General features: G+C 34.3%; 1 protein-coding gene and 1 long non-coding RNA gene across 5 annotated transcripts in view; one reads left to right on the top strand and one right to left on the bottom strand.

Annotated features, from left to right (window-relative positions):
• Window positions 1–13,529, bottom strand: part of LOC126968782 (uncharacterized) — a 559,194-nt gene that overhangs the window by 87,278 nt on the left and 458,387 nt on the right. The window lies entirely within an intron of this gene.
• The window catches only part of LOC126968665 (neuroglian), an 87,029-nt gene that overhangs the window by 56,140 nt on the left and 17,360 nt on the right, over window positions 1–13,529 (top strand). For all 4 annotated transcript variants that reach the window (XR_007730268.1, XM_050813697.1, XM_050813696.1 and 1 more), the window contains 4 exons: window positions 4,274–4,415; window positions 7,684–7,811; window positions 9,972–10,253; window positions 12,948–13,315. Coding sequence is in view for 3 of the 4 variants with exons in the window: in XM_050813697.1 (XP_050669654.1) it covers window positions 4,274–4,415; window positions 7,684–7,811; window positions 9,972–10,253; window positions 12,948–13,315 (920 nt within the window). In the remaining variant the exon portion in view is untranslated. The remainder of the gene's footprint in view (window positions 1–4,273; window positions 4,416–7,683; window positions 7,812–9,971; window positions 10,254–12,947; window positions 13,316–13,529) is intronic.

The raw sequence follows: 13,529 nt of genomic DNA, 5'->3' as shown, positions 1-13,529 counted from the left end.
GTATTTAGCGACCATTTAATTAGCAATTATAAAAAAAAATATTTTTATATGTGCTACCAATGGATAGGTTTTAAGTCGGTGCTACCTTAATGTTAATGATACCATTCGATATCGGTTAGCAATCAAACTAGCGAAATGTTTAATAAAAATATAATATAAGTAGCTGTATTGTTAATTTATATGCTCTTAATATATATAAATTACGTGACATGTTGTTTGTCCGCGATGGACTCCTAAACTAATGAATGGATTTTAATGGGGATTACTTCATCGAGTGCAGTCTAGTCCAACTTGAGAGATAGGATAGTTTTTATTTTAATTTGAGACCCATAATTATTTTTAATTCCAATATTTGTTTTGAATGTACATATTTTCTATGAGAGAATTTAGTGACGCACGGTTTGACAGTGCCGCTGTGAAACAATTTCATTATAACAACAGGGATCACTTTTACGAAATAATTCTTGATGTTTTGAAATATTATTGGCAATTTCCTATAAAACAGTAAATACAGAACAACGTCTGTCGGGGCAGCTAGTATGTATATATTTTTAATCTGAATAATGTAAACGCAACGGTCGCATTCAAACAGCCATAAAGGTTGCAATAGTCTAGCTCGTACTACCTGGGTATGAAACACTTCACAAACTACATTCTCTGTGGTCACGCTATGCTAGCTGGGATGCAATGAAATTTTTACTCACCCCTGGGTCAGTCACCCCATTCGCACCTCGCACTATCGATTCTCCTCAGATAGGAAATTATTTGCTGAAGGGATCTAGCGTGGGGTCAGGGGGTGGGAAGGACTTAAAATGTTTAGACGGAGTTATGTTATTAGCCATTGATTGACAGGCACTTGCGGGTTGCAGATTTATTAACTCTCTAAAATCACTAGACGGTGAAAAGTGTACTTGGACGTTTTTTTATTTTTTTGTACCTCGACTTTTTGTCCTGTCCTATGGCTGTTTTACGCCTTTTTTTTTTTTACACATGTTTACGTGAAATATTTTTTTTTGTATGAATAAACATGAAATCGACTTATTATTTTACTGTTTTAATAGCCGTTACATATATTTATATAGAAATAATTAATTGTTTAAATGGAAATATAAGGGTGTCTCACGACAAGTGGCATTCAGAAAAATATAAAAATCGTTATGTGTTCTTAAGGAGCACTGTACTGTTTTTTAAAGCAAGTTAATTAATCTGATCTCATTGCATTGATTTTTAGTTCTATTTCTATACTGCATTTACGTTATGACATTTTAATGTAAAAGATAATAGAGTCGCATGGCCAAAACTTAACTCAGTAGAAAAAAAAACATTATGAAAACAAAAGGAATTATATTGTAACTCAGTAGAACATTAAGATTCTGAAGCTGAGACAAATAAATAACATTTAGCAATAATCAGATTGCTTTTTATGAGATTTAAAAAAAAATATATAATGTTCACATAACTAAGATTACAAGAAAACCCATAAATATCAAATAGCTGTCAATAATTCTCTTTCGTCAAATATTGACTTAAGTACACACGCCATATCTCAAAATTTGAATTGACTTTGGTACACAAAAATATAAAAACACCCATTTAACACCGGATGGGAGCAAAAATGCCCATACAGATGTTAATTATATGGGAGGTCTTGGCTTTTACTGCGTTTTTGAACACTTGTATATTTAGATTAATAAATTATATTAATATATATCTGTCTGTCATATATCTATTTGCCCCTTTTTTCACATATTTGTCTGAGACACCATAGCTGAAAATCCTTATACCGTAAATGAAGTAATCGTTTTGGTGCCCCCTAGGAAGATTTAAAAACTTAAATTAGCTTAAATTATAGCTACGTAAATAACAGACTACGAATATGTCAGTTCTGAAACTATATTCATAGACACCATAGCTGAAAAATGTAATACTGTAAATGAAGTAATCGTTTTGGTGCCCTCTAGGAAGCTTTAAAAACGTAATTATAATTAAGTTCTACTTCTTTATTAACTTCTATTATCGATGATTTGTAAAAGGAATCAATGTATGGAGATGCACCATCTAAACCATAACAAGTCTATGGCGTCTCGGTCAATCTCGAATCCAATTTCATAATGTCAGAGTGCTGACTATGAATTTTTCATAATACATTTCCTGTTATGAAAGCATAATATAAATACTTTTAACGTCTGTTTAAGTAACTTGACTTGCCTGTTTTGTTTCTTTTTCCATATTACCTCCGACTGCGGCTTCGTTCACGCAGATTGATTGCATGGCAATCTTGTAGTTTTTTTTCTTTTTAACCGACTTCAAAATGGATGAGGGTTTTCAATTCAATAGGTATTTTTATGTATGTACACAGATTATCCGATTTACGTTATTCTTTATTTCGATGCGGAATAGATGCCATTTGGCCCCATAATTTTATATAGTTTGGCCCAGTAGTTTTCATTTTATGAACATTTTTGTCTACGTGGAGTATATAATTGTTATATTTACGGCTTTTTAGGTGTTTTCATTCAGGTTGATCATATATTATTATTATAAACTGACACTATAAATTAAACAAACATACAAATAATAGCATTTTATTAATATTGAACGTAAAGGTATAAAAATAAGAGGTATATTAAATTAAATTTTGAAGTTATACTTCTTTAGGCGCGTAATGAAAAAATTATGAGAGTGAAATTATAAGATCCGCGCGCATCACTAACACAAAAGTAACAGGTTGAAGTTGGTTCTTAAAATTTTCTGACGTTTGTGTCATTCGGTATTTTTTTTTTTTTTGGTTTCTTCGTCCATTCTTAGGCCAGGCAAAGGGTTCAAGCCCATACAGCCATTATTTAATAATTAATTGTCAAATCCATCTTTGCAAGATTTTTAAAAATTGTTCTTTCTAAAAATGTAGAATAGCAAGAGGAATAAATCATTTAATAATTTTTGTTTCGTTAGGCCAAAGACGTATAACTTATTGCGTGACATTTTTTGATAATTATTGTTTGATTGTCCTATTTCCTTGATATTTTGAAGTCTTGATACCATTATTTAGCGGTCTCTTAAATGGTTGTTAAAACGATAATAGCGAGCAAAAATTAAGCGCTACTTTAGGAAGGGTGCTATAGTCAATGTAATGTGTACCAGATGTTTAATGTGAGTCGTTCGACTTTCCAGATGACTTGGCAACGATATCAAGAGTCTGGTTCCGTCAGTATTTAAGATAATTTGAGTTTTCTTTTATAGTCTCCTATCACACGTAAATCATCTCATGACGTCAATGAATCAACACGAAAAACCATCATTTACATTCATAATAGCTGTGTCCGGCCGCTCTACAAAACCCACGCGCCAATTTCACAAACTGTAGGATATTACTACTTACAGGATACTACTATAAGCTGTACTCACAATGACGTGGGAATAGCTGTAATAGTTGGCTGGATTTGTTGCCGTTCGTAATTCAACTAAATCAACAATTTTGTTATTAAAGCTCAACCCGCACTAAAGAGGTGCGGCGCGGCACTGCACCGGAGCGGTGCGGTTTGAAAAATATTTCTGTCGTAAGCCGCATGTTTAGGATGTTGTCTTCTGAGGCAATGTCTTGCCGATGAAGCTCCCATATACATATTAGGTACCATAAAAGAAGCGGTAATATGCACTGACCTCTATTATATACCACTGGACTGGCGGCTGTCAAAGTGCTTTTGTGCCTGTTTGATCTTGAAGTATAAATAACACGGAAAACGAACGAAATTAATTCAAAATGCAAAAATACTTCAGAGTATTGTACGGTTCTTCGCAGCCATTTGTACTATACTTCGAAATTAATTCTCTGGACGCTCGCGAGTGGCGCTTCAAATAGGCACAAAAAATTTGCTGTCAAACATATGGAACAGCCTGTCCAGTTGTATTTATATAGGGCAGTGGGTAATATGCCATATACACATTACCGATACTTTTGAGTTCTATGGTCACTCGAAGATTAATGTTTCGTTTGTGACGAACTTAAAAGTTGTATCTGTACATGTAAATAAATACACCGTCGCTCACACCCTGAAAACCGGATAATTAGTGTAGTACTGCCCCCGTCAGGCACTACACATATGGCCTTTCTTACCTTACAGCTTCGACTATAGTAATATTTGATATATTACGAAATCACTATATTGGTATTCTAATTGCTTATAGGAAAGCCGCTATTTGATTCGATTATTTCGGTTGCAACGTGTTTTGCAGTGCACCAAACATGATTCTAAATTTTCATGTTAACTTGCAGCTATCCCTCCAGAGATCAAGGAAGGGCCGGAGAACCTGACAAAGGTGGACGGATCCGAGGCTGTACTCAAGTGCCGCGTGTTTGGTGCTCCCAAGCCTGTCGTCAAGTGGATGCGAGACGATGTGGACGTCACGGGTGGCAAGTAAGTGTACTTTGTCTTCTCATGTCTATGTCACCCTGGTATCTGAACTCAATACAATTTAAACCTAGATCACAAATCTTGTATTTTTTCGGCGCTTCTTAATTTAGTTTCGTTAAAATCGTTTCGACAATACTTTAAAAATAATAAAACTGTGATAAAAAATCTACATGTTAAAAAAATCTAATGAATTAACATTTTGATGAAAATTAACAACGTTGCTAATACTGAGCGGCAGAACAAATTAGTTAAGTACTACATCGTATGGCTAAGCAGGCGAATTCAAATATTTTAATTCAAAATCACTTATTGAACATCAAAAACTACCACCCATTCAAAACAGACTGCCACAGACCTGAGAATAACAAGAAATTCAGCGCGCTTTTTTTAATTAAAATATAGATTATAATTTAATATCGTACAATAAACAAATTAAATTCCCAGTCAGTGGTATCATTAAGAAAATCATTTATGTTATAATAACCTTTGTGGGAAACCACACAAACGTTTTTAAACGTTTCTTTTAAATTTCGTAACGCATTTGTTTTGTACATTTTCTGGGATCATATTGTAAAAGCATATACATCGCCCAATAAGGACTAAATAACTCGATTTAACCGAGTAGTAGGCATAACAAGTTTATGTTTGTTCCTCGTGTTAACTTTATGATTGTCACAGTTTCTAGCAATTCCTCAATGTGCTTCTGAACATATAGAACAATATCAAGAATATATTGAAAAGCTACACTCATGTATTTCTATATATATATAAAAAAATATCTTCTGCAGGGAATTGAACGAAAAGGTAATTTTTAAAAATCACTGTGACTTCACAGTTTTGCAAATAATAAATTGTCCATAACGGGCATGGCAGTAGTAACTATTTGTAATCTTACCGATACGACAACCGTCTTAATGAACAAGTGAAATAATGAATATTCATATAGCATGGCGACTCAATTAGGGGCTGAAAATGTTATAAATAACTTTGGTAACATATAATGAGGATGTCCCGGTCAGATGACGCGGGTGACGGGTCAGTGACGTAATCAGAGGGTTATGCTGAATACATATGTACAGGGAACGTTTTATATGTACCTCGAGTCATTTTTATACGGTACGCTTTTTTTAAAATAAAATATTTTTTTTTATTCACACTATTATTAATTTATATTTATTGAAATTTTAAATACTATTCTTAATTTAAATTTATTAAAATTTATTTTCTATTTTTTAGTTCGGTTTTCTATAAAAAGCGTGTTTTTTAGTTTTTTTAAACTATTATTATATTATTCTAGCTGACCTGGCAAACGTTGTTTTGGCCATATAAAATATATATGTAAACCTTCCTTGAGCTTCAACGAATCTATTACAAAAGATTTCATTGAGATCGGTCGAATAGTTTAAGAGTTAAGGAACATACATGTATAAGTTAGGGAACATACAATAATTCTCTTTTTAATTACATACATTCTCTTTTATATATATAGACTAGCTCAACCGACAGACGTCGTTCTGTAGATAATAAAAAAAATACTGTTTATAGGAATTTGCCAATAATATTTCAAAATATCAAGAGTTATTTCATAAAAAATGCTCCCTGTTGTTGTAATGAAATTGTTTTACAGTGGAACTGTCAAACCGTGCGTCATTATATTAAGATATGTCGCAAGTATATTTTCAAAGACTTGATATTACAATTTCACTAGTGATATTATAATTAAACGGTACTGTAGATTGTCAATCGACTTCATTTCTTACAATTTAACGGCCTGGTTTTAGTGTCATTGTAATACCACGGGTACTGTTTTTAATAAAATTGCAATGCGTTTACGTTCATTGCTGCATTGCAAAATTATTTAATATAATATATTTAATATAATAATATAATTAAGACAAATTATTAGTTAGTGTGCTTCAAAGTCAATAAAAATCAAAAAATAAAAAATAAATTAACAAAAAATCAACCGACTTCAAAAAAACTATTGCAAAAAAAAATATAACATTCACTAAAAAGTAATTAATAATTGCGTATTATTATACAATCTAATTAATTGATCTAATTCTAGTTACATTTATTGTTAAAAATCAAAACGTTTATTGTGCTCATAACATTGATTTGACAACCTGTATAGCCGAGTGGTTAGCGATCCTACCTACTAAGCTAGAGGTCCCGGGTTCGAATCCCGGTAGGTGCAAGCATTTATATGATGAATATAGATGTTTGTTTCCGAGTCATGGATGTTTAAATGTATTTATGTATGTTTATATGAATATATGTATGTTTAAGTAAGTATATTGTATTAAATATATCATTGTCTTGTAACCCATAACACAGGCTATATATGCTTAACTTGGGGCAAGATAATTTATAATATAAAAAAATATTACTATATTACTATAAAAATGGCTTAAGTTCAGTCATACACTTAATTTCGTAATAATAAATAAATAATATCAAACAGATAAAATTAAAATCAAACAAATCAAGTAAGTAATATTATAAATAACATAAAACAATTAAAATCACATAAATCAAATCACACTTAAGTGAGCGATTCAATTCCAGGCTAATTTATCACTTAAATAATCTTGGATATTGTAATAGCCTTTGCTGCTTAATTTACTTTTTGTGAAGGCTTTGAATTTGTTTATAGACATATTTGCTATATGTTCGGGGAGTTTATTATAGAAGCGAACACACTGACACCTAAAAGAATTGCTGACTTTATGGAGTCTTGTGGCGGGCATGGCAAGTCTATCCTTATTTCTAGTATTAATACTATGTAAGTCACTAAGTTTTGTGAACTTATTTTTATTCTTTTGTACAAACATCAAATTCTCGTTAATGTATTGTGAGGCCACTGTCATAATACCTATTTTTTTTAAACTTATTCTTTAACGAAATTCTAGATCCCATGTTATAAATGGCTCTGACGATTATTTTGGTTATTTTTGGAGTCGGTCTCAGCTATGGTAGGTTGGTATATACATAGTTGTAGGTGAGATGTGCTTTTATCGCACGCGCAACGTGACAGGGAGAGGGGCGGGGGGTGGGTCCACGGCTGGAGGACACCGATTCAAAAAATAACAATAATTGTAACTGGAATTAAAATAATTACTTAGATTGTACAAAAATACGCGATTATTTTATTAGTCTATTGTTTTGCAATAGTTTTTCTTGAAGTCGGTTGTTTTATTTTAATTTTTTTTTATTATAAAAAATGTGTAGGTACATTTGCTCTTACTACAGTAATATGCTCATTCCACAGATACAACATCACGCCGGAAGGTGACCTGGTGATTCCAGATGTGTCGTACACTGACGTGGGCACCTACCAGTGCTACGCCAAGAACAAATTCGGAGAGAAGTCCGCTTACGGCTCGCTCCTCGTCAAAAGTAAGCCCTTCGTTTGTTTGTTTATTTGTTTGTTTGGAAATACTTTCAAGTATTTAAATAAACCACTTATTAAAGGATTAAAATTGTAACTGTGTTTTTAAATTACACTAGCTGACCCGACAGACGTTGTTCTGTATATAATAAATAAAATATTTTTTTTATATGAATTTGTCAATAATATATCATAACATCAAAAATTATTTCGTAAAATATGCACCCTGCTGTCGTAATGAAATTGTTTCACAGTAGAACTGTCAATAAATTCTCTCATAGATATTATGTATGGACACATCAAAGGAAAAACAAATTTGTTGTTTTTATTTAATTTAGCAGCATTTTACTATTTATTCACCTTTTAAACCTTCTCTGGACTTTCACAAATAATTCAAGACCAAAATTAGCCAAATCGGTCCAGCCGTTATCGAGTTTTAGCGAGACTAACGAACAGCAATTCATTTTTATATATATAGATTACATGTCCCCCTGAAAATGTGCTCTGGAAAGGTCGAAAAATGTAACTTTAACGCAACGTCTAATGCTTAAAATGTGTTTTATTTAAATGTGTAACACTCGCGTTAATCAAAGTAAATACTCATTTCAAGTATACTCGGGACTCCTGAGAGATGATGTTCTTGCAGATTGAAAGCATCATTTTAAACAATCGACTATTTTGTATTTTCATTATCTCCAATAAGAATCTTAAATAAAATAAAAATTATAATTCTCACCCATTTTTATTCAAGAAAAGATAATTTGTAGATCACATTAATATAAAGCTATTGCCGGACCTAAAATAAATTGCAAGAGTCCATTGCAACGCACTTGTTAAAGACCGTTATTGACGCAAATGTTGCCTTTGTTCTGTTTTCCATTTTCGAATTCACGTGTACCAACGTTTATTCTACGTTCACGCAGTGCGGAACATCGTTTAGAAAACAACACACACACCTACAAAGAAATTTAAAGGTTACACATTACAGTTGAGCAACTTTCAATCTCAAATAAATTCAAATTCAAATATTTTCATTCAAAATAAAAGGCATAAAAGGCATTTATTTTATCAAAATTGATTCCTTTAGAATTCTTTTTGATGTCATTTCTTATACTACTAGATACTACTACCGCTTCGGAAACAAATGGCGCTCTGAGAGAGAAGAAGCGGCGCAAGAAACTCTCCCAGCATTCTTTTTTTTTAAAAATATACAATATTGTACAGTCATTTCTATCGGTATAAAATAATCACAATCTAGTCCCATACTGTCCGATCATTTAGATATTCAGCAGTGGAGTAATAGGATTTACGACAGAGCTATTTTTTTTATAAAACATTGAAATTTATTTATAGATAATGCCTGAACAGTAGCTGGGACTTTATTGTAGAAGTGTATACATTTACCCTTAAAGCTATTATGTATCTTATGAAGCCTACTAGAATTAGTTACAAGCAATCCCTTATTTCTAGTGTTATAATAATGAAAATCACTATTAAGAGCAAAAAGGTGACGATTTTCGTGAACATATATTAAATTTTCATAAATGTACTGACAATAAACAGTCATAATATTTATTTCTTTAAATTTTTCTTTGAGAGACTGTGTATAGGATATGACATAATAGGATATGACATCATAATAGGATATGATATCACTTATTGAAAGTAAAAAAAAAACTATCACCTATAACAGGCCTCAGGCCTGAGAAGAACGGGCGCAACAAACTCAGCGGGCTTTTTTTTCATCAAAAAATATGTTTACAAAGTAATATTGTACAATTAAACATATCATTTAATAGCCTGAGGGTGGTCGCTCCATTTCCAGTCTGTGGTATCATTAAGAAAGTCATTTATGTCTATAATATAATTTCACAATATTTAACAATTCTTTGGAATAACTTAATAGTTTTGTTTTGAACATTTAATGTGTACACATTACTGTGTTTCGGTCTGAAGGGCGCCGTAGCTAGTGAAATTACTGAGACTTAACATCTTACGTCTCAAGGTGACGAAGCGCAATTGTAGTGCCTCTCAGAATTTATGAGTTTTTCAAGAATCCTGATCGGCACTGCATTGTAATTACCATCAGCTGAACGTCCTTCTCGTCTTGTCCCTTATTAAAACCGCGTATATTACCTATACCTACCTGACGCATGTTTTTCGAACAGAGCGCACCATAATCACCGACAAGCCGGAAAACTACGAGGTAGCGGCTGGCACTTCGGCCACGTTCCGTTGTAACGCGCACGCCGACGACTCCCTGAACCTGCAGATCGTGTGGCTCAGTGATGGCCAGCCTCTCGACTTGGACACTCAGCCACGCTTCCGGCTCAACAACGACTACTCGTTGCTCATCTCCGACACCAGCGAGCTGGACTCGGGAGAGTACACGTGCGTCGCGCGCACGGAGATCGACGAGGCGCGTGCGCAGGCCACACTCACCGTGCAAGGTACCGCGCCACTATTAAACTATAGCCTACTTTTTTATTAGCTGACCCGGCAAACGTTGTATTGCCGATATTAAAATCGCGGTACAAAAGTAACTGTTGATCGTAGATGGGTGAATATTTGAAGTTGTACGTATTTTTTGATTAAAAAATTAAAAAAAAAATTCGTGTGGACCACCCTTAACATTTAGGGGGGTGAAAAATAGATGTTGGCCGATTCTCGGACCTACCCAATATGCACTTAAAATTTCATGAGAATCGTTCAAGCCGTTTCGGAGGAGTTCGTTCCCGTACACCGTGACACGAGAATTTTATATATTAGATTTAAGCACAATCAACAGGTTACAATTAATCGTTTATAAACTAAACAAAATGTTAATCATTGTTACATTGTAGACCCACTGAATTTCGTTCCCAATATTCAGTCTGTCTCTTACTTGAGATAAAAATCGTAACTATCGTTGACTTTTCTGTCCCAATAAACTTATCGACGGTAACTCACCTGTCAATGGGACGACGTACAGCTTACCAGCGATATAAAGTTTGTATGGAAATTCCAATTGACGCGTCCCAATATAAGGCGATAAGAATGACTTAACGGGTATATTGGGACAGCTTCAGATTATTGACAGCTAATTACTGATAGTAGAAGGTAGTAATTTATCTCTATCTGTAAATAGTAGATACTGTCTGGAAGTCAGGCGGACTTGCGACCAGCTTAAAATTATGTGTCAAATTTTACGAGGAGAGGTTGATGCTCCAGATTTTCATGAGCAATCGTGTCGTATACGTGTCCCTAAATTTAATAATCTTCACCCACGAAAAAATAATCTTTTCATTTCTCATACTCGGAAAGTAATGTTGTTTTGATCTGATTATTGGGTGGAAAATGCTGCTTCCCTCCGTAGAGAGGGAAAAACTCATACAAATAGAACTGCTGTCAGCTATGAAGAGTTTTATGTAAAATAAACTAATCAAAAGAAATGCCATGTGACTTTCTAAACAGCCCGTGTGAACTTAGCGCAAACTTCTTTGAGTGGAATAAGCCGCAACAATTACGCGGTAAGTTCCATATTTGAAATTTAAAAAGTTGACATAAATTGGCGGGATACTAATCTGTGCGTTGATAAACAACTAGTTTTATTTTCCTCATATTCTAAATGGCACCTATACCGCGTTCATTGGCATCTTTCAACGCGCTCTTGGACAAGAATGCTCAATGGAATCCATTCAATGATGGGTGGACTTCCCTAGATTCTGATATACTTAGGTTCGCGGAGAGCATTGTCAATATTGTATAATTAATTCAATTATTCTTTAATATTCGTTTTTTGTTTGTAATTTTTCCTTTTAGTGTTTCGTCCAATTAGTGTTAAGTGGCACTGCCGTGCTAATTAGACAATAAATAAATAGTATATTGGGAACGGCCGTTAAAGATTGCCACAGCTTGCAATAAAGATACTATACAAATTATTGTAAGTTTTCTTTAGTGTTAATTCCGCCAATATTTGTTTTTAAAACAATTCGACACGTGTTTCGCCTCTACACGAAGCATCCTCAGGACGTGTTGTCTCGCCATTATCTGGCACGAGTCTCTGGCAATGCGAATCTGGCAAGATTGGCATTGCCAGGGCGAAACACGTGTCGAATTGTTTTAAAAACAAATATTGGCGGAATTAACACTAAAGAAAACTTAAATCATTTGTATAATTATGGATTTCCGCAAAGTAACGCCTATTTCAATAAATTTTCATAAAGATACTAGTTAGAAGCAGAAAAAACGAAAAAGAAGGTGGACAAGTAATTATAAGATCCAACAAGCTGCAACAGTCAACTAGCTGGTTCTATTGCTATGAACAAATAACACACGATTAAAGTTATCTTTAAAATAAAATCGAAAAAACTTTAAATATTCAAGAAAAACCAAAATACCAATCCTCCTCCCTGCGTCGTAATCCTCAGTACTGAGGGTCGTGACCACCCCTCTGTATCACTTTCTCACGTATGATCGCTCTCCATCTATTCCTGTCTGTGTGAAAGGCATTGTGAACCGTAGGTCGAGGGCGACTGCGTCCACGAGGCCTCTTCCCATCTATTTTGCCGACCACAATGAGCCTTCCATCGTACTTCCTTGCGATGTGACCGAAGTATTCTAAAACTCTGCGACCGAAGTATGCTACCAATAAAATAATATAAAAATACTAAACCATTGCGTCTCTATATTGTGATAGAAAGTGGTCCGTTAGCTTCTTTTTGAATTTAGGAAAACTATCACCTATCATATCAATGTCGAGAACTTTATTTATTCTATTATGTAAAGTTTTAATAACGACGACCTGTATAGCCGAGTGGCTAGCGACCTACTACGCTAGAGGTCCCGGGTTCGAATCCCGGTAGGTGCAAACATTTATATTATGATGAATATGGATGTTTGTTTCCGAGTCATGACGTATGTTTATATATTATAATATTAATACTAAATATATCTTTGCCTAGTAACCCATAACACAGGCTATATATGCCTAATTTGGGGCAAGATAAGATGTGTAAAAAGTATGTTAATAATATTATTATTGATATTCTAAAATTTAATGAAACACCTCCCTTATTTCTTTTTTTCATTAAATATTATTATTGCTAATTCAGGTGCTATAATGTCAAGTATGTATTTAACAATATTAGTCGAATTTCCTCCAGACAAGCCAAATCCGCCCGCACTGGATGGTATCGAATGTCACGAGAAGCTAGCGACCCTGCGCTGGCACTCGATGGGTGACAACCGAGCACCTATCCTACGCTACTCCATCCAGTACAACACTACCTTCACGCCCGACACTTGGGAGGTGGCCAGCGACAATGTTCCCGCCATCGACACCTCCTGGACCGTTGAGCTGAGTCCCTGGGCCAACTACACCTTCCGTGTCATCGCGTTCAATAAAATAGGAGCCTCCACGCCCTCCTCACATTCCGACGTGTGCACCACGCAGCCCGATGTGCCATATAAAAACCCTGACAATGTTGAAGGCAAGGGCCGGGACCCCACTAACATGGTCATAACGTGGTCGGTAAGTGCTTGACTTATTATCTAATCATGGTGAATTGAAATGCACGACGCATTGCAAATGCAATGGCATACATCATCCATACTATTACATCCATTCCATATAAGGCTTTATGGAATGGATGTAATATAGTTATAAGATACTAGCAGCGAAACCAGCCGTTGCTCGGGTTAAATTACATCGCATGTTTAATTATTATTATCAGTTGCACACATTT

The sequence above is a fragment of the Leptidea sinapis genome, chromosome 16 (genome assembly GCF_905404315.1).
Source record: "Leptidea sinapis chromosome 16, ilLepSina1.1, whole genome shotgun sequence".
Lineage (NCBI taxonomy): Eukaryota > Metazoa > Arthropoda > Insecta > Lepidoptera > Pieridae > Leptidea > Leptidea sinapis.
Note: the sequence above shows the minus strand (reverse complement) of the source record. Positions and strands in the feature narration are given on the sequence as shown.